The 27,519-nt window shown below is 38.1% G+C and overlaps 1 protein-coding gene across 4 annotated transcripts in view; it reads right to left on the bottom strand.

Annotated features, from left to right (window-relative positions):
* Positions 1-27,519, bottom strand: part of LOC134543000 (protein spaetzle 3) — a 169,946-nt gene that overhangs the window by 55,639 nt on the left and 86,788 nt on the right. The window contains exon 1 of one of the 4 annotated variants that reach the window (XM_063387662.1): positions 61-196. The exons of the other annotated variants lie outside the window; for them this stretch is intronic. Coding sequence (XP_063243732.1) covers positions 61-87 — 27 coding nt within the window. The 5' untranslated portion in view covers positions 88-196. Of the gene's footprint in view, positions 1-60; positions 197-27,519 lie in introns of those variants that run through there. 4 annotated transcript variants of the gene reach the window in all.

Genomic DNA, 27,519 nt, shown 5'->3' with positions numbered 1-27,519 from the left:
CGGCGTATTCTAAAATACTTTCGTAAACAGATTGCGCTCGTGAATGAAGGAGAGACTTACCAAGAGCAGAATGTGTTCTACGGCCATGGTGTCAGGTGTCAGGGGTCGTGGAAGAGGAAGGAGGGCGAGTCAGCACCCAGCGAGGTTCATGGCTGCACGTCCGTTCTTCCGCGCGCCGCGCCGCGCACTGCCGGCCCCGGATCATCCGCGCCTCTACTCCTCGTGCGCCTCGCCGGCGACCTTCCCCCTCCTCCTGCTCATCCGCCCCTCCCCCTTATCTTCCCCCGTGGGCGTCCGTCGCCCGGTCGCTGACGAATCAGAGCCCCGGTGTTCCCACGTTGCAAATATACTTGACAACACGAAACTCGGACACGAAACTCAACGTCAGGAGCGCAACAACTAAATTTCCAAAGGGAGGGCAATATACCTTTATATAAGGAATCATCGATCCCCCTATTTTTAAGCGGGGGGTGGTCCTCCCCCGGGAAAATTTGTATTTCAAGGTGAAAAATGGTGCTATTTAAGCAGTTTTATTATCTAAAAATTGATTGCACAGCACTTTCTTTGCACCCGTTTGCCCCCACTTCAAGGTTTCAGAGGGGGGGCAAAATACCCTCCCCCCCCCTGATGTTGCGCCCCTGCTCAACGTACAATTATTTCAAACGATGCCGAGCGTGATGAACATACGAAAGTTGGGCTTTCAACTACCTTTCTGGACCCAATTCTCACGTGCGGTTTCTTCACCGGCCGCTGGAATTCGCTTACCGGGCCAGCTGCGTCGGCTTATCGATCATTTGATTGGCGAACCAAAAATTTTAAAACTGTATAAACGATAAAGACTTGAAGAAATAACTAAACCCTGGCTTTTGACCTAATTTGATTAAAATATGGCTGCACCGTGGTTACAAGATACCGTTCCATGCGACTTCCGTTCCATTCAAGAAAGCTATGATGTTACACATAAAAAAATTATCGATATTTACCCCCCTAAAAAAAGGAAATAATTTGCAAGCAAACAGCGAGCAAAGTGATATTATCTCCACTCTCCCTCCTCCTTATAAAGCAACAACGAAAACTTTCAGGCTTGATTAATACGTATAGATCATAAAAGTAAAGGGTTAAAATTTTTGCTAGAAAAGCCACACGCTGACATTTGATTCAAATCTGTATACCACACGATTACAAGCAGTATGCTCACGCTGTGATTGGATATCACTAACAAGAGAGGAGAATTCGTGGGATTTCAAAGTGAAACTTCGTGATTTAATAAGATATAATTACGTAGCTAAATATTTGTGTTCAAAATGTAACAAACGATTGTTGTGATTTCGTGTTCCACGTTCCAGCGATTTCTAGCGACGTGAGAAACATACGTATAAATACTTGTTCGCAGGCTTTCACGGCCATTGTCTGAAGTAGCTTGGCTTCTGGGTTGTAGCTGTGTCCTTGGCAAATAATTCGCCGACGTTTCGGTCGACATTGCAGTCACCATCATCAGGGAGCAGTTACCTACTGAGGTTCTTTACAGTTGTCCTGCCTTTATGTGGGGAAGGTGCTTCCTGATAGGCTGCTGCTGTGGGCCAATCAGAGTCTCCCTTTCTTCTGGACAGAGCGATGCTGCGAGACGTCACACTCACGAACCAAGTATAGTTTGATAGGCTGTCGCAGTATTTCGCGGGCATCCTCGTGTTCAGGTAGCAGATACCTACTCAATTGTTACCCTGAAGATGGCGACTGCAATGTTGACCGAAACGTCGGCGAAAGCTTTGCTTTCGTCGCGGCTGGAACCCACGAGCAATGCAACTGCTTTGATTTCCGAGCGTTCTCTCACTTCAGCGCGTGCTTTTGTGCGCAATGTCGATCAAATAACTATGTAATATCGCCGTCTGTCCAATGCACGGTTTTTTTTCTGTGCTTTTACAAAAGATTTTTTTTCTTTTCTTTTACCAAAGATCACTTTGGAAACCAGTTGTCAATAAATATTTTCTAATGCTACAAGAAAGATATATACATATATATATATATTTATATATGTATTAACTTGTTCAACATATGGCCATGGTTATATTTGCATATATGAAGTACGTTTTTCGATATGATGCTGAGCATTTCTTAAGAAAATTGGAGGTTAATTTTATATTTCAGTTGTTTCATTCAAGAAAAACTTCTTTTCTAAACCGCGGTAAAGATAATCAAATATTCAATTATTTGGATTTATTTTGTTTTATCGTTCTTATAATGTGCGCAGTTAATACTGGGAAGGTATTCAGGGAACAACTCAAAACATTTATTCCCGGGCAAGGATTTGAACCCTAATTTGTAGTGGTACAGTTGTTTTGAAGTGAATGTACAAATGGACAAATATCTATACTTTGAACTGTCGTAAGTTAGATCAGTCATGACTTAAAACCAAATGACTTCAAAAAATTGCAAATTTAGTTCCACCTAACTTAGAAAATCACAGCTCAAAATAGTCACACTTAGAAACACACAACTAAGATCAGTTATTATTTATACACATAAAAATTTAAAACGATCACCAGTTAGAAATACGTAACTTGGAACTAGCAAAAGTTAGACCCCATATAACTTTGAACATGCATAAAATAAAAAAAGAATTGGTTGTCTGTAAAGTCGGTTTACGGACGATAGATTAACGTGACAATGTCATAACAAAACATTGATGAAATGATTGCATACTTTTATGAATAAAATTGAATCATTTTTATTGAATTATCACTATTTTGTATGGATACAAAGAATGAGTAAAATTAAATCTACAATTTACTTTTATTTGCACTCATTAATTCAAATATGTTCATTACTTTAACGAAGAGATTATTTTAACTATAACTTTTATACATGTTTGCTATTTAACTTCTTCCAATCTGTGTTATTCTGTTAAGGATAGGACGATGATAGGAAAAGTAGGAAACGAATGGGAGTGTTTCAAGTTTAATGTGCCTCGTAAAAGTCAAATCGATGGTTGTTCCAATCGAGTGGAAGAGAGATAGATGCGGCGCAAGCGTACAATGAGCGTAACGGGACACAGCGTAACGGAACAATGTGCGTAACGGGACACTTTTTCGTGCGTGTAGCCGGCGTTCATCGATTTATTAGACGTTGTCACGTCAAAAATACATAGCATGTTAGTGAGTTCTGACGGCACTCTCTACCCGGCCAGGGTATTCCCTGCCCGGGAACCTCCCCCCCTGCACCCCGGACGTGGTCCAGGAAGAGGATGTGACTAAGGGAAAAAAGGGGGGGGGGAAGTCCCTGGTTACAAATACCGCAGTCGCAGATCGCGGAACAGTTCTCATCTCGTTGGGGATCTCTGAAAGAAAGGGGTGGGGGAGGGGGAGGAAGCGGCGCTCCATTGGTTGCACGGCGTGACGTCATCCCGTCCTGGACGGAGCTCCGCATGGCGTCTGACGTCGGCCGTTCCCGTGATCCCCTGCTTCCGCGGGGAAGAGAAGCCTGAGATGTACATCGAGTTCTGTCCCTGCCCGAACACGCCCGAATATTCACCTTCGGCCAACCTCGGGATTTGTTTTATTTTTTTTGCGCAGGAAAAATGAATTCAAATATCTAAAGTGGTCGGTTATGTTAGCTACATTAAAACACTTTAAAACACTATGGACGGTTAGTTAGGTTAGTATAGCTACATTAAAATAAACAGAGAAATATAAATATATATAACATATATATATATATAAATAAACCCGGGGTTGGCAGAAGGTGAATATTCGGGCGTGTTCGGGCAGGGAACCCGAGACCCCGTCGAGCTGACTTGTGTTCACGTGCGACGTCTCAGCTCTCGGCACACGGCAGTTGAAAGTGGTCACTTCGTGAACGGAACGGAAGTCGCGTGGAACGGATATGTGTAACCACGGTGCTGTGGTCACCTGTGGCGGACCGTGCGAACCAAAGCTCGCAGACCAAAGTGAATATGTATTTATATTATTAACGGCTTTGTGAATTTTAACAGTATGGGCAGTATTCTAGTAATAAATATCCCTCGTCAAAAATCACGGGCGGGGTTTTATTATTTTATCAAGTTTTTTTTCCTCGTTTTTATTGGAGCCGTTTCATCTATACTAATATTATAAAGATGAAGAGTTTGTTTGTTTGAACGCGCTAATCTCAGGAACCACTGGTCCGATTTGAAAAATGCTTTCAGTGTTGGGTAGTACATTTATCGAGGAAGGCTATAGGCTATATTATATTATCAATAACATTAGGGATCCTTACTAAAAGTCCAATTTAGAATCAAATGCGTTGGAGGGGGTTAGATACAACATCCAGAACACGTACGAAGTGTGTGTTGACAATGCCGCAGGCGCTAGAAGTTTATTTCCTATTGCCTATTAACATTGTTGCCACGCACTAGATGCCTTATCATTCTTAATTTTCCCATACAAGAAAAAAACACCCGTGTGATATAACAACGAAGCAATCAGTACCCTCATAAGAGTTCAATTAGTATTTAAATACTTTTTATCACTTTAAATCGCAAACCTAAACTATTGTTTTTTTTCCTCTCTCTGTGTTTAATTTGTTTTTTTTATTTCCCTTTTTTTTCAAGTACATATATTTTACAGACTTGAAACTTCACAGAAATGTTCCTTATGTTACGCAGGAAGACATTTTCCGAAAATTAGATCCCATGGGTGGTTAAAACCAGGCAACAGTGGATAATTTGTCTGCATGAGAACAGGATTTTGCATTGTTCATGCCTTCTGCGTCTCCATGGCAACGGGCATCGCGCGGCATTGGCGTACCCACAAGGAGGGGCATGTATAATGAGCGGTGCAAGAGTGATCTGCCTGTAGACTGTCGTAGCGAAGTACGGGTACATCAGGTGTACGTTGCGTGCACGAGTCGGGAAACCATTGGTGCTATTCATTTTCTCTCCGGTACATTAAACAGCATTGTAATAAATTTTCACTGAATTTTTTTAATTTACCATTACTGTAAATGGGAGATGTGGCTTATTTTTTTCCCATTAGTATAGCCGTGCGAAGCCGGGTCGGGCAGCTAGTTATAATATATAGTTCACACTTTACGCTCTCCAAATCAAATGATATGATAGTCGACGTAGCTGCTCTGATAGCGAATTCTAGCGGCGGGTGCGAAAACAACGTGTGATTCGCGTCCAGAAATGTTTTTGAAAAACAAAATTTTCGTATATTTATCACGCTCGGAACTATTTTAAAGAATTCCACGTTTATATTCCGTGTCCGAGTTTCGTATTTAAGTGTATTTGCAACATGAGAACACATGAATTTGCTCATTACCGAGGTCAGATGTTACACATCTCTGGCGAGTACTGAAAGACTTACAATTTATTTGAATCGTTATTACATTCCTTCAAATGCTTTTTATAAAATTTTAATTGGATACCTTACTTGCATTTATTTTTCTGCCAAATTATTTTCTACAGGTATTCACTTACTGTAATATCATGGGTGTAAAAAGGTGCTCAAGTATTCGTAATTAAAATCACTTGCGCGATTTTGTGTGATCTCTGCCTGGCCAAATAATGCAATTTGCTTCTCTAGCAGGTAACCAATTACAAGTAAAAATAAAAAACCGCTGGCGCGGAATAACTTATTGCAATCTCGAGGGTGTTCGGATGCTTTTTGCGAAAAAAATAATAATACTTGGCCCTATTTATTAACTCTACTACAGATTTCATATAGTCGTCTGCATTTTTGTTCAAATTCCCCCTGCTTATTGGCTGCTGACTCGTGAGACGTCTCAACTGATGGGTAGCCTGGGATTCGAAACTGTTTCGGTTAAAGATTTTCTCAATGGCCCAGAATTATGTGGTTATCCTGTCAGCCAATAGCGAATTTTAGAATATTGTGAAATAAAACATTTTTTTTCCCTCAGCTGTTTAAAGATCACCTGTGGTCAAGTTGGAACACGAGTTCTCGACCTTAAGGTTAGAGAACCACTGCATTACTGGAGCCGGTTCGTACGATTGTATATTTAACGTTGTTTGTGAATAACCAAACCGGTCGCTATAAACAGTTCGGAATTTCAGACTGGTGTATCTTGTACTCAAAACCGCTGCAACATCTCAAGGCTGCGAATTATTGCTTTCAAGGCAGCTTTTCACGTGGGACTTATTTTTCTGATATACCACTTTATAATCATTGAATTTTATGTGCTGAACCAAATATAACCGCTGGATAAAGATTCTTGTTTGAAAATCGCTCACGCATATATTTATAAAGCAAAAAGAATTGTGGTTTTTCGCTAGAAGTTACTTTTCTCATTTTCCGCACATCTGAGCAACACATACAAAATTGTTTCTATAATATCATACTAGAAATATGTTTATTCATAAAAATTCACAGTTAAGGAAAAAAAAATCCATCATGGTGAATGAAGCCAAATTGAAATGAGCCAGATTCTACCAGTAGCCATACTTAACCGAGTGCGGGCTTATTTTTTGACCGGCCTGAAAACTGCACGACCAGGCTGGCTGTTCGGAAAAACAACGGCAACACAAGATACGCACAGGCAGAAAGATCAGTTGCGTGACGGGACATGTATTCTGGAAACCACAACGACGACAGTATAGGCTTCCTGAGACAACAGTTGTGACGTTTCGGGACCTGCAGATCTGTCCCCGTGCTCCACCTATTGTGAAGAAGTGAAGGTCTCGCGGCAGTCTCAACGGCGGCCCATTACGGCTAAGTGTGAGACATAAGCTGGGAAATCCGCACTCCATCGTGACGTCATCTCTGTCAGGGCCGCAGCCAGGATTTATTGAAGGAAGGTGTACAGTATAACAACAAAAAAAACTTTTTTAAAAAGCGGTATCTAGAGTAATCTTATTCTCGAATAATTACAAAAGATGACGGGACCAAAAAAATTGGTTGTCTGTAAAGTCTGTTTACGGACGTAGTTTAACGTGACAACGTCATAACAAAACACTGATGAAATGATTGCATACTTTTATGAATAAAATTGAATCATTTTTATTGAATTATCACTATTTTGTATGGATACAAAGAAGGAGTGAAATGAAATCTACAATTTAATTGATAAATTTACTTTTATTTGCACTCATTAATACAAATATGTTTGCTATTTAACTTCTTCCAATCTGTGTTATTCTGTTAAGGATAGGACGATGATAGGAAAAGTAGGAAACAAATGGGAGTGTTTCAAGTTTAATGTGCCTCGAAAAAGTCAAATCGATGGTTGTTCCAATCGAGTGGAAGAGAGATAGATGCGGCGCAAGCGTACAATGAGCGTAACGGGACACAGCGTAACGGGAGAATGTGCGTAACGGGACACTTTTTCGTGCGTGAAGCAGGCATTCATTGATCTATTAGACGTCACGTCAAAAAAACTTTATTTAAAAGTTTTTAAATAGAGTATTTAAAGAAAAATGTCACACTATAATCTCAGGAAACACTAGACTTTTAGAAGTCCAACGTGTACGGATATAAATCAAGTAATGATTTTGCTTGAGAAAAATCTAAACTTTTTATACTTTAGTTATACTTAATTTTTTAAAATATATATTTTTTAATGAATGTTTGATTATTTCGTTACTAAACAAGTCATAAACACATTCATGTAGTAATGTTATTTAATACGTGAACGTTACATGTTACGTTTGTATGAAAACCATGCTTACAACTAACCTGCGTGCAAACCGGCATTAAATATAGACTTCTTACAAACACAATTCCCTCTTCTGTGTATTAGCCATGTTGGGTATAAATGTATAAGGTAATGAGTTTATTGTAGCTCACTATACGGGTTACTTTGTTTAAATAGTTTTTTTTTAAATTAATCCTTAAACGGAGGGGTCCGGAGCCCTCGGATATCCCCCCCCCCCCGGCTGCGTCACTGGGATATTTACCTCCCCTTCCCCTCCACAAATCTAGTTCCTCTAGTTTTAGCTCATTCTTCCAGGAGAAGGGTGTGGTACTTGTAAGCTCATTTCAAATTTCTATGCGGTAGAGAGTAGTTATATAAACTTGGTTTCAACAGTTGTTTAAGCCATTACAATTTTTAATGTTTGATCTTAAAAAATATTGTTTCTGTTAAAGCATAGTACATATATAATTTAGTGAAATGCTTGAAGTTAATAGTTACTGGCTGCTACAAACTATTTTCCCTGTGAAGTCATGGGCGTGTAGTAATGAATTCAATTTTGGTAATGACAACAGTTGTAATATGTTTTGAACTTTGTAAACATCTGCGTTTACAAAAATATTCTCAATATTCAACGGATAAAAAAAAAAATTATGTCCTAAAAACTGTTGGAAACAATATGGCGTCTTTCCAGTGGCTATCGCCGGGGGGATAAGGCGGATGTATTCTCCCTCCCTTTCAAGTTGGGATTTTTTTTTTTTTTTTTTTTCAAAATATCAGTTAATCAGTATGTTGTTTTGGGTGATGCATGGTGAGCTGTTAAAACACCTGCAATTTCAACTGCTGTGAGAAGCCGCGTCTTCAACTGCTACTTCTGTAGGGCCGTATGCCAGTTTGTCAGTGTCAATAGTAGTGTGTTTTCTTAAACACGTATTCAAATATTATATTAATTTCTTTCCAAAGTACCTCTATACTTCCCCCCCTCCCCGCCGGGGGGTAGAAATTCCTTTATCCATCATTGCATCTTTCTGTTGCTAACACTTCTCCGTTTATGATTTATTTTGTCTCTTTGTTAACAGCAAATGTTTAAAGTGAAATAGTTTATAGACTCCAAAGCTCTTCTACACTACAATTCTTCCCTGTGTATTTTCTCTCGATTTTTTCCTGTTTCGATTAAACTTTAAGAAGATTGCTTTCGACGGGCCACGTAAGGCGAGAACAAAAGCGTACCGCAGGCGGAGTGGATTACCAAACGTCCGTCGTAGCGATGACTGCGCGATTTGTTCTCTGCGGAGAATCAACAAGGAGCTGCGATCAGACGTGCGTGACAGTTGCGGAACTTGGGACGCGGTACACCGTAAAACCACTTTCTTCACTGCGAAGAAACAACCAGGACTACGATCAGAACGTACGTGACAGTTGCGTATCTGTCTTTACGGGGAGGAAAAATATAGAAAATAATGTTAAAATTATGTCAAATAAATCTTAAATTTAATCAATAATAGAGATCAATCAATAATAAATAGTTATAAAAGGAAAAAAAGTATATTATATAAAACATACTGTTTCTCCTAATAGTTATTTTTTGACATGTTTCAATACAAAATAATAACTAGAATGGGGAAGAGACGCCCTTGAACGATAGTATGATTTTTGCTTAGAGTTATTTTTAAAATATATATATTTATATATTAATACTTTTTGAAGGTTACATTAATTTGGCTTGTACCACAAATTTTATTTACAACAGAAGTAGTTAAATTGTTAGTAGTATCCTAAATTATTATGTTTCTATATGCTTGTGTGTTTTCTAATAATTTAAAATTAATTCTCAATACAACCATGAGCAATTAACTTTATGTAAATGGATATCAATTCAAACTTACGAAGAAAACTTCATCGTGAGTTTTATGTTTTGAATTTAACTTTTGGTGTACAGCCATATCGTAATTTTTTTGTAGGATGACATTTGTAAATAAATATATTTTTTTTTACTAAAAAGGCTGAAATCCTGAGAAACTATTAACTACGGTTAGGTATGTTATTGATATAGTTTAAATTATAGGTAAAAAATATAAAATAATTTAGGAAACCACCCTGTTAAAAAGTTGTTACCACATAAGCTTGCTTTTACTGTAAAATACACGTTAAACAAAAAGTTTGTTTGGCGGAGACATAACTTAGCATTGGCTTATGTTTAAACAAGCTACTTGTTGCAAATAAAGCGGTTTTATAGTGTAGGTTGGGCGAAGTGCTGGATTGCTAAAAAAATAAGGGGAGGGGGGGTGGTGGATTGAAGAGGGGGAGGAGATATTAAGGGAACAACGTACCCTACAAGGTTGTTCGATCGGTATCCGGATCCTAGAAGCGGGAAGTCCCGAATATTCGGCCAGTCCCATTGGAAACGCCCAAATGAGTGCGCGCAAACACAATACACAAATACACGCGCATACACACACACACTCTCTCTTTCGATTCTCTCTCAAGGTGGTCAACTATAACGAAAGCGGTTCAACGGAATTGACACGTGGTTTTCAGATATGAACAAAGCTGACTGTCTGTAGCTGGTCCCACGCGAAACGCAAAAGAATAAGGACGTGGTCCTTTACCAATGCGGTAATAATTAATGCATCCTTTGGTTTGGAGGCTTCATTCAGTGAGAAAGTTAGCCGTGAAAAGAGATCCGAATTATTTCAAAGTAACTATTAACGCAACCTGGTGTGCTGGCAGTTACCTATGTGTGATCTTTGCCTTAGCGAAGGCAAATTGTTTGGTTCTATAAACACTTGAAAATATTTCGGCAGAAATTTGTTTGAGCTTAAAAATTATTTTCACCCAGTATTTTCATACAAATTTAACTTCCACACGTTAAAGTTTCTAATTTGGCTGTAAAAGCTTAAAATTAAAAGGGCGAGGACTGCAGTTGGCTGGCGAAGGCCTTTGTCACACTTTGCATTTCTGCCACTGTGACTAAAATTTCAGCAGCGTTTTTTTTGGCGAGAGATTGTTTCGACATCAGTAGTATACGAATGGGGCTCCGGAAACAGGCTTTAAGGCTGTGGTGCCGGTGCCGGTGTCCGCCATATTGGATGATGACGTCACCGATGCAATTTCCGTTACGGCCGCCATCTTTAACTTTTTTATTTATTATCCGATTTTAATGAAATTTTTTTTAAAAATTATAAAAAAAATAATTTAATAAAATTTTAATAAAATATTTATAAAAAACATATATTTACGACACGGAGTTCAGAGTCCTAGGTTCGAACCCGACGAGTGCAAAAAAATAAAAATGGCGACCGATCCTTCCTCAATGGTGACTGCAGGCAGATTGACTCCCACCACTTTTTTAAAGCATATATATCGTCACCTAGTATGACGTCATGTCCGCCATCTTGAAATTTGGCCGCCATCTTGAAAATCCGTAATTATTTAGCTAGAAATTCGGGAAAAATTCCAAAATTCATTAAATAAATCACTCATTAATTTACTTATTGATTCGATGGATTCCTGTCCTCGGTTCGATACCCGATCGATGCAATAATGTTTAATTTTATGTAAAAAATAATAATTTCAATAAACCATGTTCAACATTCGTAAAGAGACTCTAAATCCTCTACGACCATCATCCTATCAGACATCAAGACCACCATCTTGGAAATCCGTAATTTTAAAGCTAGAGATTCGGGAAAAGTTCCAAAATTCATTAAATAAATCACTCATTAATTTACATATTGATTCGATCCGCTCCTGTCCTCGGTTCGATCCCTGGACGATGCAAAACATATTAATTTTAAGTGAACTATAATAATTTTAATAAATAATCATCAAAGTCCTAAATGAAGCATAGTTTCCAAATCAACCATCATCCTATAAGTCATTATGGTCACCATCTTGGAATCGTGTAATTATTTAGCTAGAGATGCGGGAAAAAGTTCAAAATTCATTAACCTAATGTGGAATCTATATATACTGATTGATTAGATCGAATAAGGTCCTTGGTTCGATCCCTGGTCGATACAAATCAACTTTAATTTTAAAAAATACCACAGAAGCGACAGGTTTGAGAAATAAAAACACCGCAAGTTCTTTTAAAAAATTTTATTACATAAATTCAATACACTACTACAAGTACAAAAAAAAAACACTGACAAATTAATAAAGCCTTTTTGGATTCCTCGATTCAAACAGTCTTCTTATTGTACGGACTAAGCCTTTTACATGACTTTAAATGTCTATCCGATCCGTTCATCACCACAGCCAGAGACGGACTGAAGTTCATATCACTTATATAGTCTCATTAGCCGGTACAACACATGAGTCAAATCAATAACCATGTTCATTATACGTCTCGGAGCATTTTTTATAATGACGATGTAAGCTATCGAGACGTGAAATTAGTTTATTGCACTTATTGCACTGAAATTGTATTCTTTGAACATTATTAGAACAACCGCTTCTTTCATGTCTGCGAGCATTTGAGGTGATAGTAAATGATGCACCACAGTATTTGCACTGATGCGAAGTACGCTCTTCATTAATTGAAGTATTCAATGCTGATGAAACTTTAGCTGATGGTGGAACAGCACATATCGAAGTCTCCTCCAGTGTTGTCAGAGGCGTTGCCAACGGGATCTGCTCCAACATCGTCGGCGCCGACGTCATGGTTCCCGTAGTCGATGGTACATCCTCCATCGAGTACGACGTTAAAGTCGGTAAAGATGCCATCTAGGTCTCAAGAACAGGCAATTACGCGACTTATGCACCAGAAGAAACAAACTAGGCGATCCTTACACCGTCGACAGCAGTAACAAACTGAGCGTCCTGCTGTCTAGGACTCGTTTATATACATGCACCGTATGGAATAATACGCTAGTCAAATCAAGAACCATTTACAATAATACTAGAGTAAAATCTACAAATTAAAAAAGAGGATCATTTGATCGAAAAAAAAATTCGATCTCTATACGCCAGGCTCCAAGAGCTACAATTCGCGTCATCAGATCAATATACATTTTGCTCCTATGCTTCAATTGACCATTAGCTTCAAGTTCTCCAACAGCTCCATCAGCTCCAACACGTAATGTACGCAATTTACGCGCAATACATGCAATTTACGTACAATAAATGTAATGATCACACAGTACACACAGGAAACGGAATGTACACACAGTACACACAGAAAACGGAACGTACACACAGTACACACAGGAAACGGAACGAACACGTAATATTCACGCAATTGACGCACAGTACACGCAAAGTACACGCAATTTACGCAAAGTACACGCAATGTACGCAATGTACACAATATATATGCAATGTACACACAATGACTACGCTTCGTTCGCGCACGACAAGCATTTAATGAAAACGAAGCACGTTTGGACGGAAATTCTATAAAACGAAAGCTCATTTAACGAAAAGGAGGCACATTCTCTCGTTCATTCAACTTGGTAGGATACGATCGTCAATGATAAGTTAGGATATAATCTCTCCAACAGTCTATGAATCCAACAGTTTATATTTCCATTAGCCATCGTCTCCAACAGTCATTGGCTCCAACAGTCATTGCCTCCAACAGTCATTGCCTCCAACAGTCATTGCCTCCAACAGTCATTGGCTCCAACGGCCTTTTGATTCATCAGCTCCAATGATATTTGGTTAGAATGCTACGACTCTAAGAGACTATGAGACTACAATTCTACGAGTGTACAAGACTCCTCCAACTACCTTCAAGTGTACAAAGCTCCAACTACTACTTCAGCAGCATTATGTTATAAGATTACATGACTGCTTGTTTACATAGCTACAAGTCAACGAGGCTACTTGGCTACGTAGCTACAAGTATACGAGGCTCCAAGCCATCATGACTACGCGACTACGAGCCATGAGGTAACGAGACTACGTGACTACGGGTATTCAAGCTTACGAGACTGCGAGGCTACAGAGCTACGAAGCTTCTAGAACATAAGTTTACGAGACTGCGAGAATACAGGACTACAAGTGTACACGAGTACTTGACTACTTCTTAGCTTCATCAGCTCCAAATGGCTCCAACAGGTCCAACAGCCTCCAAATGCTTAACACAGCTCCAAATGGCTCCAAATGCTCCAAACGGCCTCCAAATGCTTGACAGCTCCAAATATCTCCAGCAGCTCCAACAGCTCCAAAAGGCTCCAAATGCTCCAAACGGCCTCCAAATGGCTCCAACAGCTCCAACAGCCTCCAAATGCTTAACACAGCTCCAAATGGCTCCAAATGCTCCAAACGACCTCCAAATGCTTGACAGCTCCAAATGTCTCCAAATGCTTAACACAGCTCCAAATGGCTCCAAATGCTCCAAACGGCCTCCAAATGGCTCCAACAGCTCCAACAGCCTCCAAATGCTTAACACAGCTCCAAATGGCTCCAAATGCTCCAAACGGCCTCCAAATGCTTGACAGCTCCAACAGCCTCCAAATGCTTAACACAGCACCAAATGGCTCCAAATGCTCCAAACGGCCTCCAAATGCTTGACAGCTCCAACGGCCTCCAAATGCTTAACACAGCTCCAAATGGCTCCAAATGCTCCAAACGGCCTCCAAATGCTTGACAGCTCCAAAAGGCTCCAAATGCTTAACACAGCTCCAAATGCTTCAAAAGGCTCCAATTATCGCATCTGTCTTCGTCGGCATTTTCTCTTTTGCTCCCACAGCTCCAACAGCATTATGTTATATGATTCCATGGATACTTTGTTACGTAGCTACAGGTCTACGATGTTCCAATGCATCATGTTTACGAAGCTTCCAGAACACAAGGTTACGAGACTGCGAGGCTACAGGACTACGAAGCTTCCAGGACACGAGGCTACATGGCTACGAGACTACATGACTCTAACTGATTACAATAGCACCACTCAGTGGTGAGAGTTAGGTTATCTAATGCAAAGCAAATTGATGCAAGTAGTTCTGGCTGTCATCAACAGATGTAGCCACGTGTTGCTTGCAGGTGAATATTAATTAGTTATTTTATGTGGGATGCGGGATGCTCACTAACGATCGCAAAAGAAGGAGGGCTTCGCTAGACACCAAGGAGAAGGAAGTTCGTCCTTCCTGCTAGTGCTTCTCAGATTTCTCACGGTCCGCCATCTTGGATTGTGACGTCACGGCTGCCATCTTAGATGGGTGTGACTTTGACCTTTGACCGAAACCGCAGGAATGATCGCAAGCACACGGATTAACCATCAAAATATATATAAGAATTATCAGGAGCACACGGAGAAAACCATCATAATATTGGCAAGAATAATCAGGAGCACACGGAGAAAAACGACACATGTTTTCTTTGATATCATAAAATTACAGAAAAAAAATATTTAGAAATAAAAAAAATTAATAAAAAAATTTAAAATAAAAACAAAAAATACATAAAATTATGGCTTGTACTAGAACTCTATCTTTGCTCAGCAATGATAAGTTTACAAGCTAGCAGAATCTATTTATGTATTTTTTGTTTTTATTTTAAATTTTTTTATTAATTTTTTTTATTTCTAAATATTTTTTTTCTGTAATTTTATGATATCAAAGAAAACATGTGTCGTTTTTCTCCGTGTGCTCCTGATTATTCTTGCCAATATTATGATGGTTTTCTCCGTGTGCTCCTGATAATTCTTATATATATTTTGATGGTTAATCCGTGTGCTTGCGATCATTCCTGCGGTTTCGGTCAAAGGTCAAAGTCACACCCATCTAAGATCGCAGCCGTGAAGTCACAATCCAAGATGGCGGACCGTGAGAAATCTGAGAAGCACTAGCAGGAAGGACGAACTTCCTTCTCCTTGAAGACTATCGATGCCATTCTTCTTTTGCGATCGTTAGTGAGCATCCCGCATCCCACATAAAATAACTAATTAATATTCACCTGCAAGCAACACGTGGCTACATCTGTTGATGACAGCCAGAACTACTTGCATCAATTTGCTTTGCATTAGATAACCTAACTCTCACCACTGAGTGGTGCTATTGTAATCAGTTAGAGTCATGTAGTCTCGTAGCCATGTAGCCTCGTGTCCTGGAAGCTTCGTAGTCCTGTAGCCTCGCAGTCTCGTAACCTTGTGTTCTGGAAGCTTCGTAAACATGATGCATTGGAACATCGTAGACCTGTAGCTACGTAACAAAGTATCCATGGAATCATATAACATAATGCTGTTGGAGCAGTGGGAGCAAAAGAGAAAATGCCGACGAAGACAGATGCGATAATTGGAGCCTTTTGAAGCATTTGGAGCTGTGTTAAGCATTTGGAGCCTTTTGGAGCTGTCAAGCATTTGGAGGCCGTTTGGAGCATTTGGAGCCATTTGGAGCTGTGTTAAGCATTTGGAGGCTGTTGGAGCCATTTGGAGGCCGTTTGGAGCATTTGGAGCCATTTGGAGCTGTGTTAAGCATTTGGAGACATTTGGAGCTGTCAAGCATTTGGAGGTCGTTTGGAGCATTTGGAGCCATTTGGAGCTGTGTTAAGCATTTGGAGGCTGTTGGAGCTGTTGGAGCCATTTGGAGGCCGTTTGGAGCATTTGGAGCCTTTTGGAGCTGTTGGAGCTGCTGGAGATATTTGGAGCTGTCAAGCATTTGGAGGCCGTTTGGAGCATTTGGAGCCATTTGGAGCTGTGTTAAGCATTTGGAGGCTGTTGGACCTGTTGGAGCCATTTGGAGCTGATGAAGCTAAGAAGTAGTCAAGTACTCGTGTACACTTGTTGTCCTGTATTCTCGCAGTCTCGTAAACTTATGTTCTAGAAGCTTCGTAGCTCTGTAGCCTCGCAGTCTCGTAAGCTTGAATACCCGTAGTCACGTAGTCTCGTTACCTCATGGCTCGTAGTCGCGTAGTCATGATGGCTTGGAGCCTCGTATACTTGTAGCTACGTAGCCAAGTAGCCTCGTTGACTTGTAGCTATGTAAACAAGCAGTCATGTAATCTTATAACATAATGCTGCTGAAGTAGTAGTTGGAGCTTTGTACACTTGAAGGTAGTTGGAGGAGTCTTGTACACTCGTAGAATTGTAGTCTCATAGTCTCTTAGAGTCGTAGCATTCTAACCAAATATCATTGGAGCTGATGAATCAAAAGGCCGTTGGAGCCAATGACTGTTGGAGGCAATGACTGTTGGAGGCAATGACTGTTGGAGGCAATGACTGTTGGAGCCAATGACTGTTGGAGACGATGGCTAATGGAAATATAAACTGTTGGATTCATAGACTGTTGGAGAGATTATATCCTAACTTATCATTGACGATCGTATCCTACCAAGTTGAATGAACGAGAGAATGTGCCTCCTTTTCGTTAAATGAGCTTTCGTTTTATAGAATTTCCGTCCAAACGTGCTTCGTTTTCATTAAATGCTTGTCGTGCGCGAACGAAGCGTAGTCATTGTGTGTACATTGCATATATATTGTGTACATTGCGTACATTGCGTGTACTTTGCGTAAATTGCGTGTACTTTGCGTGTACTGTGCGTCAATTGCGTGAATATTACGTGTTCGTTCCGTTTCCTGTGTGTACTGTGTGTACGTTCCGTTTTCTGTGTGTACTGTGTGTACATTCCGTTTCCTGTGTGTACTGTGTGATCATTACATTTATTGTACGTAAATTGCATGTATTGCGCGTAAATTGCGTACATTACGTGTTGGAGCTGATGGAGCTGTTGGAGAACTTGAAGCTAATGGTCAATTGAAGCATAGGAGCAAAATGTATATTGATCTGATGACGCGAATTGTAGCTCTTGGAGCCTGGCGTATAGAGATCGAATTTTTTTTTCGATCAAATGATCCTCTTTTTTAATTTGTAGATTTTACTCTAGTATTATTGTAAATGGTTCTTGATTTGACTAGCGTATTATTCCATACGGTGCATGTATATAAACGAGTCCTAGACAGCAGGACGCTCAGTTTGTTACTGCTGTCGACGGTGTAAGGATCGCCTAGTTTGTTTCTTCTGGTGCATAAGTCGCGTAATTGCCTGTTCTTGAGACCTAGATGGCATCTTTACCGACTTTAACGTCGTACTCGATGGAGGATGTACCATCGACTACGGGAACCATGACGTCGGCGCCGACGATGTTGGAGCAGATCCCGTTGGCAACGCCTCTGACAACACTGGAGGAGACTTCGATATGTGCTGTTCCACCATCAGCTAAAGTTTCATCAGCATTGAATACTTCAATTAATGAAGAGCGTACTTCGCATCAGTGCAAATACTGTGGTGCATCATTTACTATCACCTCAAATGCTCGCAGACATGAAAGAAGCGGTTGTTCTAATAATGTTCAAAGAATACAATTTCAGTGCAATAAGTGCAATAAACTAATTTCACGTCTCGATAGCTTACATCGTCATTATAAAAAATGCTCCGAGACGTATAATGAACATGGTTATTGATTTGACTCATGTGTTGTACCGGCTAATGAGACTATATAAGTGATATGAACTTCAGTCCGTCTCTGGCTGTGGTGATGAACGGATCGGATAGACATTTAAAGTCATGTAAAAGGCTTAGTCCGTACAATAAGAAGACTGTTTGAATCGAGGAATCCAAAAAGGCTTTATTAATTTGTCAGTGTTTTTTTTGTACTTGTAGTAGTGTATTGAATTTATGTAATAAAATTTTTTAAAAGAACTTGCGGTGTTTTTATTTCTCAAACCTGTCGCTTTTGTGGTATTTTTTAAATTAAAGTTGATTTGTATCGACCAGGGATCGAACCAAGGACCTTATTCGATCTAATCAATCAGTATATATAGATTCCACATTAGGTTAATGAATTTTGAACTTTTTCCCGCATCTCTAGCTAAATAATTACACGATTCCAAGATGGTGACCATAATGACTTATAGGATGATGGTTGATTTGGAAACTATGCTTCATTTAGGACTTTGATGATTATTTATTAAAATTATTATAGTTCACTTAAAATTAATATGTTATGCATCGTCCAGGGATCGAACCGAGGACAGGAGCGGATCGAATCAATATGTAAATTAATGAGTGATTTATTTAATGAATTTTGGAACTTTTCCCGAATCTCTAGCTTTAAAATTACGGATTTCCAAGATGGTGGTCTTGATGTCTGATAGGATGATGGTCGTAGAGGATTTAGAGTCTCTTTACGAATGTTGAACATGGTTTATTGAAATTATTATTTTTTACATAAAATTAAACATTATTGCATCGATCGGGTATCGAACCGAGGACAGGAATCCATCGAATCAATATGTAAATTAATGAGTGATTTATTTAATGAATTTTGGAATTTTTCCCGAATTTCTAGCTAAATAATTACGGATTTTCAAGATGGCGGCCAAATTTCAAGATGGCGGACATGACGTCATACTAGGTGACGATATATATGCTTTAAAAAAGTGGTGGGAGTCAATCTGCCTGCAGCCACCTCGGGGGAAGGATCGGTCGCCATTTTTAATTTTTTTTTGCACTCGTCGGGTTCGAACCGAGGACTCCGAGCTCCGTGTCGTAAATGTTTGTTTTTTAAATATTTTATTAAAAATTTTATTATTTAATTTGTTTTATGAATTTTAAATTTTTTTTCATTAAAATCGGATAATAAATTTAAAGATGGTGGCCGTAACGAAAATTGCAACGATGACGTCATAATTCAAGATGGCGGTCATGGTATCCTTATTCCTAGAAATGGCTTAACTGAGGCTTGAGTTAAGGATGCTTAAGCCAGTTTTAGGAATTTTCAGCCGCTGGGATTTTTAAGGACTAAAAACGGGAATTTTTCCCTCGAAACGGGAAATTTTTCCCTCGAAATGAGAAATTTTTAATTTGTGGAATTTTTTGAGATTTTTTGGCGGAACTTTTTTCCACAGAAATGGAAATTTTGGCGATTTTTGAGGAATTTTGGGCAAATTTTGCCCAATTTTGGCGGATTTTGACACATTTTGAAGGTCAAATGTCAAGGTCAAGGTCAAAGGTCAAGGTCACAACCATCCAAGATGGCCGCCGTGACGTCACAATCCAAGATGGCGGACACCGGCACCGGCACCAGCGCCTTAAAGCCTGTTTCCGGAGCCCCATTCGTATACTACTGACATCTGTTGCTTAAGTGCACAGTTCAGGTCTCTCAAGAATGCACCAAGTAAATTGATGGAAACTGAACACGTAAGCAACTGATCTAAGAGAAATCGGAGTAAAAACGGGTAACCGCTCCATTTCAACTGCATATTGTGAGACCGGCCTAAGAAGCACACTATCGTTACGCTTACACTAAAAGAAATTGGGAAGAACCCCTGAAAGGCCACAAGGATTCACGAGAGGACGCGAGTGACTCTTTTTTTTTACCTGGAAGGTTGCATCGGCGAATCTTTAAATGATCCTTGCAATTGTATTGGGAAGGTCAAACAGAAAATCCAACATCCTACAATATGCAATTTTCAAGGATTATTTTGGCAAAAATGTTTTTTAAGTGAGATTAGGAAACGTTCAGAGTCTCCAAGCGTAATAAAAATGTTGTCACAATGGCGTTCAAAGACCAAAGCAGGATCCGTTGGGGTTGTAAATGTCCTGATCCTCATGAGGAGCCCCGCCTCTGTTCCTGTTGTTTGGACGGATGCAAGGAGGCGATAAGGGCCACGATGTATAGCAAATCAAGTATAAGCAAATATTTAAAAAATAACTTCACCCTATCCCTTCGCCCCTCTGCGTAAAATTGCTTCCAACACCGTCCATCCGTCGCGAACACAAAACACATTGTGTATCATGAAATGTTGCCAAGTTATTTATTGAAAATGCGTTTAAATCCGATGCAAAATCTGCCAAAATTTGGTGTCACTACTTATAGACGAAACGAATAAGGAAATAATTAATTATTTAAATCAATACAAATAATATAACATGTTTTTAAAATTTAATAAAATATATAAAATATTTTTCATATCCCCATGCAGATTTATAACCCCTTACAGATTCCTTACCCGATTCAGATTGTCCTGAAAATTTGTGAATGTGAATTTTTTATACCTATGAAAATACTTGTAAGATTTAAAACGAAAAACGTGGGGCGATAACTGATGCTTGAACATTTGCATTGCAAATGATAGGAACTTTTGTGTGAGTTTTCTCAACAGCTACTCTCTACTCTCATTACTACTAGAGATATTCGTAAAGTAAGCTCCGTTTGGTCATTAAAAAAATTAACTCTTGAGAAAAAGTTTTTATTGACAGTTTTAGTTTACTACATATCTACTTCACATTTTCATATAATCGCCATTCAGTTCCGAACACTTTTCGTAACGCTTCACCAGTTTCTTTAAACTCAATGCATAGAGAATGAAACGGACGCCTTGGCCATAGGCATCATGGAATTCAAATACGCAATGCATGTAGCCTGAGTACAGGCGCTTAGTAAACATCTCCGGAAAACGTTTGAGCAATTTCCGTACTAGTCGAAAAATTATGTTTACCGTTTTTTTTGGGACGAAAAAGGAGTTATTTTGGTTGATCTAATGAAACGTGGTGTCAACAATTACAGCAAAACTTACAACAATTATAATGGTCAACTAGTTCAATTTCCAAGCGCCCTACGTTTTCTTTTCAAATCTTGCGAATGCTTTCATAGGTTTTTAAAAATTCACCATTAATAATTTTCAGAACAATCTTATTCGGGTAAGGAATCTGTATGGGGTTATAAATCGTATGGGGCAAGATACATTATTCTATACATTTTAGTCCGTTTTAAAAACGTGGTGGTTAAAAAATCACTTAAATAATTATTTTATGCTCTTTAGTCTTGTGGTGCGAGTTAATAGGCCTATTGCATTGTCATCCAGTTCTGAGTTATGTTAAAAGTTTTCATTACTCTAGCTCATTGGGATATTATTTCAAAACCGATTACAAAATTGTACCAAACAAACAGATAAGAAAGCGAATTAATAAACACATGCTAAAATATTATGTCTCAAGTTAAAGCTGAAAAATAATTTACAAGTGTAATTAAAAAAACTAAAACTAAAACAGCGATTATATTAAGTTGATATATAATGAAGAATTAATTTTGTTTTAACTACGTAACCAATGTCATCTCCGTAAGAAAATATAAATTCGCCTAGCATTCTGCTACGCGTTGAAGTAAAAAATTCTCCATTACATGCTCTATAAGTAGCAGAAATCCATTGAATTGGTAACACGTGGTTTTTGTAGAAGATAGCTCATTTACCTTGCGCGCGGCATCTAGTTTTGTCCTTGAGAACTACAGCTGGTCTCGTGAGTTTTTTTAATGATATTGGTTCAAAGAACTGCCGTCAGAGGCGCTAAATTCCGTGACCCCACCGTAGCCAACCTACATCGTACAATTGACGTCCATGGCGCAACTCCAGCGCTGCAGACTTCGTAGCGGACATTTGGAGTACTGTTATTAGGCAGATCGATTAAATTATTCGTGCTTGGATTGGTTTGAGTTGTTACATCTTTTTTAAATTTAATAATGCGGTTTTTCAAAATTATTAATGCATGTTTGATTTTCTTTTGTAACCATATAATTAAAATTTTACAATAAAAGCAAGGATTTAAAGCTTACTATTTCAAAACCTTTTTAATAGGGCATCTTGTCAATAAAAATTGTAATTATACTGTAGATAAAAACCACTAAAACGTAGAATTTTAACATCTCAAACTCCTTAATGGATATTTAAAATTTATTGTTTAATAAATATATATTACGAAATGAATTGGGTTTTTATGTACTGGCTAAATGCGATCAAAAAATGTTGCAAGGTTTCCCTAAAAAATGCTTATTAATTTTTGCTCGGACTGCATGAAGTTAATGTAATTACGAAAAATACAACATACACGAAAATAAAACCCATGTGTTAAACATAAAGAAACACGATAACACTGACGATTGCAAACAAAAACGCCGGGAGATTATGCATTACACGGTACTAAAATACTCTGGTTACCTATAAACAGGCGCTTCTGTCTCGTTAAGCATTTTTTTTTATTTATTTAATATTAGAGTATTTGGATACGTAATTGCAATAAATTTAGCACATAGTCTCAATTAAAACTCAAAACCTAAAACTCACATTAAAAATAATAAAGATGCAAATAATCTTTCACGTGTTACATTCCAAACACCATCATTACCTCGCCTACCAAAACAGTTTATTCATAACAATTTTTTTTTTACTTTTTTCAAATAGCTTATTTATTGAAGAGATACGTGCTTAAATATCAGCATTCACTCATACGTTTATTGCAAGGTTTTCCACTTGCGTGGCCATAAATTTTAAAAAATTCTGCAAACATTCTGCGTTTAAAGTGTGCTCAACAGTTTACTTGGCCTAGAAAAAAAAAGTTATTAGCAATGTATTTTCAATAAAAGCTTGAAATTTCAAATTCGCAAGCTATCGTAAACTTTGTGTCAATGAATATGCTGATACGGGTATCACACAATAAATTAGTATAAAACACGTAAAAGCGTTCAGAAATATTGGAATTTCTATCTCGGATTGCTTTTAATTATTTCTACAATTATGTGATCAAAATTCCTTAAACATTCTTAAGATAAATCATTTAAATTCTGCAGGTTGATCTCCGAGTTAAAAAAGTTAAAACTTTATAATCACATTTCTTTAAACAAGTATTATTGTGTAATGCAAGCATTCAGTATGTCCAGAAACAAAGGCAGCCATATTAGGCAGTGAAAGTTCTTGAAAGTTAAACTGTTGAACAACTTGAAACGCCTGCAAGTTAGGCCACTGGTTGGATAGTAAAGCGTTGATGGTGGTGGCCTGTTACGCATTATGTCCAGTAAAAGTAGTGTGTTTACTGCTGCAGAACCTCTACATAATTGTTTCAGGGGTAGCAAAAAAAACTTTACTGTTGAGTCTCAAATAAGCCCTTGATAAGTTAAATCAAAATAGTAGATATTTGTTAAAATTTATTCACATAAATTCCTTCTCAGGAATGTTATATATTTAACTGTTTTTCTTTTGTTTCACATGAGTTGAGGTAAAACGAAGTGAGCTGTGCTTGCAGACAAATCGGTGCAATACGAAAGTAGTGAATCTAGTGTAATTTAGTGGTTCAGAAATAATGCCATTAAAATGATTTTGTATATATGCCATAAAATAAAAAATTGGCTTTATATATCTATACTATTTTTAATGACGATCGTTAATGAAAGCTAATCGTTAATTCTACGTGGTTAAGCACAGTTACTGCCTTAAAAATATAATCCTTTATTTATTTTTTTTTACAGTTTCAACGCTAAACTTTGCCCAATGTTTTTGGGTTTGTCGCAATCATGGCGCAGACTGAATGGCTGGAAGAAATGTGGCATCGAGCATCTCATCCTTAGATTACAGTGTGCATTAAAATGGGTATTTGCTTCTCTTTCCAATTCACGATTTCTGCCATTAGCGCTGTCGTTGTTTCGGTGTGTATGCTACCAGATGCATGCCATAGAGTGAAAAAGTTTCAGACACAAGTAATGAAAATTTGTTTAATGTATCAGAAAAGTTGTATTTTATAAGGTAAAATTTGGAATGAGAATTGTGAAAACATTTTCTGGTGTATTTCATCAAGAGCATCATCTGATAATTCTAATTTTTTATTTCCAATTTTTTATATCCAATTTTTTATTTTAAAGACGCCATTTGAGTTACAACCATTCTTAACACATTTTTTAAATCATTAAATTTAAGAAGTTTTCTCTTTTCATAATTGCACACACTTTCATGGAATGTCTTGTTATTAATGGTGACAGGGTGTTACAAATAGATTCTTGTTTGAAATAATAATTGTTTATTTGTTTTTTGTCAGCTCGACTATAACTGTAATAATACTATCATTAGACAGTATTTTATGGTCTTAGAAAAATTAAGAAATAGTGTAACAACAAGTGCAATAAAACTTATTATGATTAACGTTGGTATACAGAAAAAGACTTTTAATTTTAACGATCGGATAGTAACTACCAATCTGGAAACAAAGCTGGCCATTCAATCTCAAATGCAATCTAAGCGTGAAACAGACTGTAGTTAATGCATGCATGACTACAGCCTGCGACCGAAGGGCTTTATAGTCCGCGAACTCGCGCGCGCCCGACCGGCCGACGTTCAACCGGCCGACGTTCAACCGGCCGACGTTCAACCGGCCGACATTCAACCGGCCGGGCGAGCATTTAACCTTTCCACGCCTCGTCGACTCTGTTAACTGTCGCTGCGGATGCTGTCGAATACCCCCCCTTTTCCATTCCTTCGCCACGGCTATCACCCCTCCCCTCCCGTAGACACCACCCCCCCCTCCAACGGCACCTTGATCAAACTGCCACTCCCCCTTCGTTCCTGACCAGTTAAGGCTGGCTGTCAGCCGAGAGAGGTCTCCACTGTCGGCTGCTTCAAAGTCGCGACGGTGAATATATCTTGGAGCGCACAATTATCAAGGGAGTAGTTTCCAAAATTTTACTGCTTCTGCAAGTAACATGCCACCCCCCCCCCCCCGTGGTTTTAAATGATTTGATAATATAACCACGGGTGATCGTTTATTAATGATTTTACCAGTTAAATAAATGTTTGTTTACTTTTTTTTTAAAGTTTTTAGCTATACTTCCTAAATCAATAAAAAAATTCGTTTTCCAAAATAAATAAATACCTTTCGGCACAGCCTACAGGCTTATGTAGATTTTGAAGTATATATTTCTTCTGAGAATGTTTTGGAAACTTCTATAAACTCCTGGGACATTTTAAGAACTTAATGTACATAAAAAAATCATATATGTTCGCCAATATTAAAAAAAGATTGATTAAACATTTTATAATATTCCACTAGGCGAAAATATTTTGAATTTTTTTTAACTCAATGCAGCTAGCACTGAATGTCTTGACGAATTCATATTATGCCTACTAAGTAGAGGTGTAAAAGTAACGAAAAAAAGCGTACCCGTATGTATTCGTTACTATAACAATTAGTACTCGTTACTATCGTATCGTTACGTTACTCGTTACTTCTGATACCGCATAAGGCAGCAACGAATCGAGTCATATTGCGTACGCGTACAGTATCAGTATGACGTCGCGTAAATAATAATAAATAGAATATAAACAATTAACAATATTTGATAATTAACAGTTTTTGTTAACCAAGAAACAAATCTCATTAGAGCGGCTTAATTATATTATCTCTTTTAAGATAAGAACAACAAAAAAAGTGAAAATACGCGATAATAAAAAACTAAAACATACATATTTATAATTTGTAAAAAAATACTTTCTTACGTTGTTTCTGTTCCAATCTCAAACTTTGTCTACACACACAATACCTTTTAATAAACAGTAAAAAACTTGGACGACGAATTTCCAAATTATACTTTACTTAATAAACAAACATCGTTCTTTGTAACGTAAATTCATCGAATATGCGCGCGCATGCGTGAAACATACGAAAAATGCGAGTAACGAAATGCGACCGTGTGTAACGTTTCGTTACTCGTTACTAGACGGCGCACCCGTTACTCAGTACCGAATACATACGGTTTGCTACAGCTCTACCACTAAGGTAGTTCAGCAATTGTTTTTGACCTTCAGACACTATTTTTCATCCCTTGCACTAATACATAATCGAATAATTTTTTTGGACAAAGGTTTAAGGTAATATTAAGATAGTTATAAATAAAATTTGACGAATTTGATACTAAGGATGTTTTAATTTTTTTCCAACCCTGTTTGTACGGTAATATTTTGTTCCATCAAAAATTTTGTTTCAGCTTAAGGTTTTGGATAAAGTTTAGGAGTTTTACAATAAATTATAACAGATTTGATAGTATTTCTATTAACAAAGTAATTACATTTGTCACCCTTGTTATTTCCACCCCTTGCAGTGATGGTTTGTTACATAAAATTTACTTTAGACAAAAGATTTCAACAAATTAAAAAGTTAAACAAAATTAAACATTATTTCAATATAGTACATGGTAGGGAATTTTTATTTATTTTCTTATTTCAACCCCGTTTTTTTTAACTCCTTACAGTAATGGTTTTTATTATCAAAACGTTTTTCAGACAAAAGTTTTAGATTAAAATTGTAAGATTTACAAACAATGTGAACGGATTTTATGGTATTACTGCTAAGGAAAATATTAATTTATTTTTATTCACCCCTCTTTACCCTCCCCTTGCAGCAATGGTTCGTCTCATCAAAAAATTGTTTCAGACAAAATATTTAGATAAAAAAATTATAAGATTTACAAACAATTCGAACGCCGTTTTGCGTGATCACGATACGTCTCGGCTTCCGTATGATTGCTAGAGACCGGAAAAATTCGCGGATTCATTTCACGATATGATAGAATCCAAACAACTGTACCTTTATATTGCTTCTCTGATTAGCTCACAGTTTATCTGAAGGACTTTGAGCCAATGAAAAACCTTTAACCAACAAAGTATCGAATCGCAAGCGTCCCAGTTGACACGTGTTACGAGTCGGTAACCTATGAGCAGGTGGCATTTGCCTGAGTATGTAGGGTATTGTGGAGTCTATCCTAGAGGTCGTCTTAAGCACGAATTTTTCCAGTCTCTAGTGATTGCTAGAGACCTGCGAAATTCGCGGATTCATTGACCTCTAGGATAGACTCCACAGTCCTTTAAATACTCGCGGAAATGACACCTGTTCATTGGCTACTGACGCGTGAGACGTCTCAACTAGGCTGTCCGTAATTCGGCACTTTCTTGGTTTAGTGTTTCCCATTGGCTCACAGTTTCCCGGATAAAATGTGGGCCAATCGCAGAAGCGGTATGAAGGTATAGTTGTTTTGATGCTAACCTATCGCGAAATGAATCGGTGAATTTTGCATGTCTCTAGTGATTGCTAGAGACACGGAAAATTCGCGGGTTCATTTCGTGTTATGCTAAAATTC

This window comes from Bacillus rossius, assembly GCF_032445375.1.
Source record: "Bacillus rossius redtenbacheri isolate Brsri chromosome 9 unlocalized genomic scaffold, Brsri_v3 Brsri_v3_scf9_2, whole genome shotgun sequence".
NCBI classification, from domain to species: Eukaryota; Metazoa; Arthropoda; class Insecta; order Phasmatodea; family Bacillidae; genus Bacillus; species Bacillus rossius.
The sequence above is the reverse complement of the archived record's forward strand: the minus strand, read 5'-3'. Positions and strand labels throughout refer to the sequence as shown.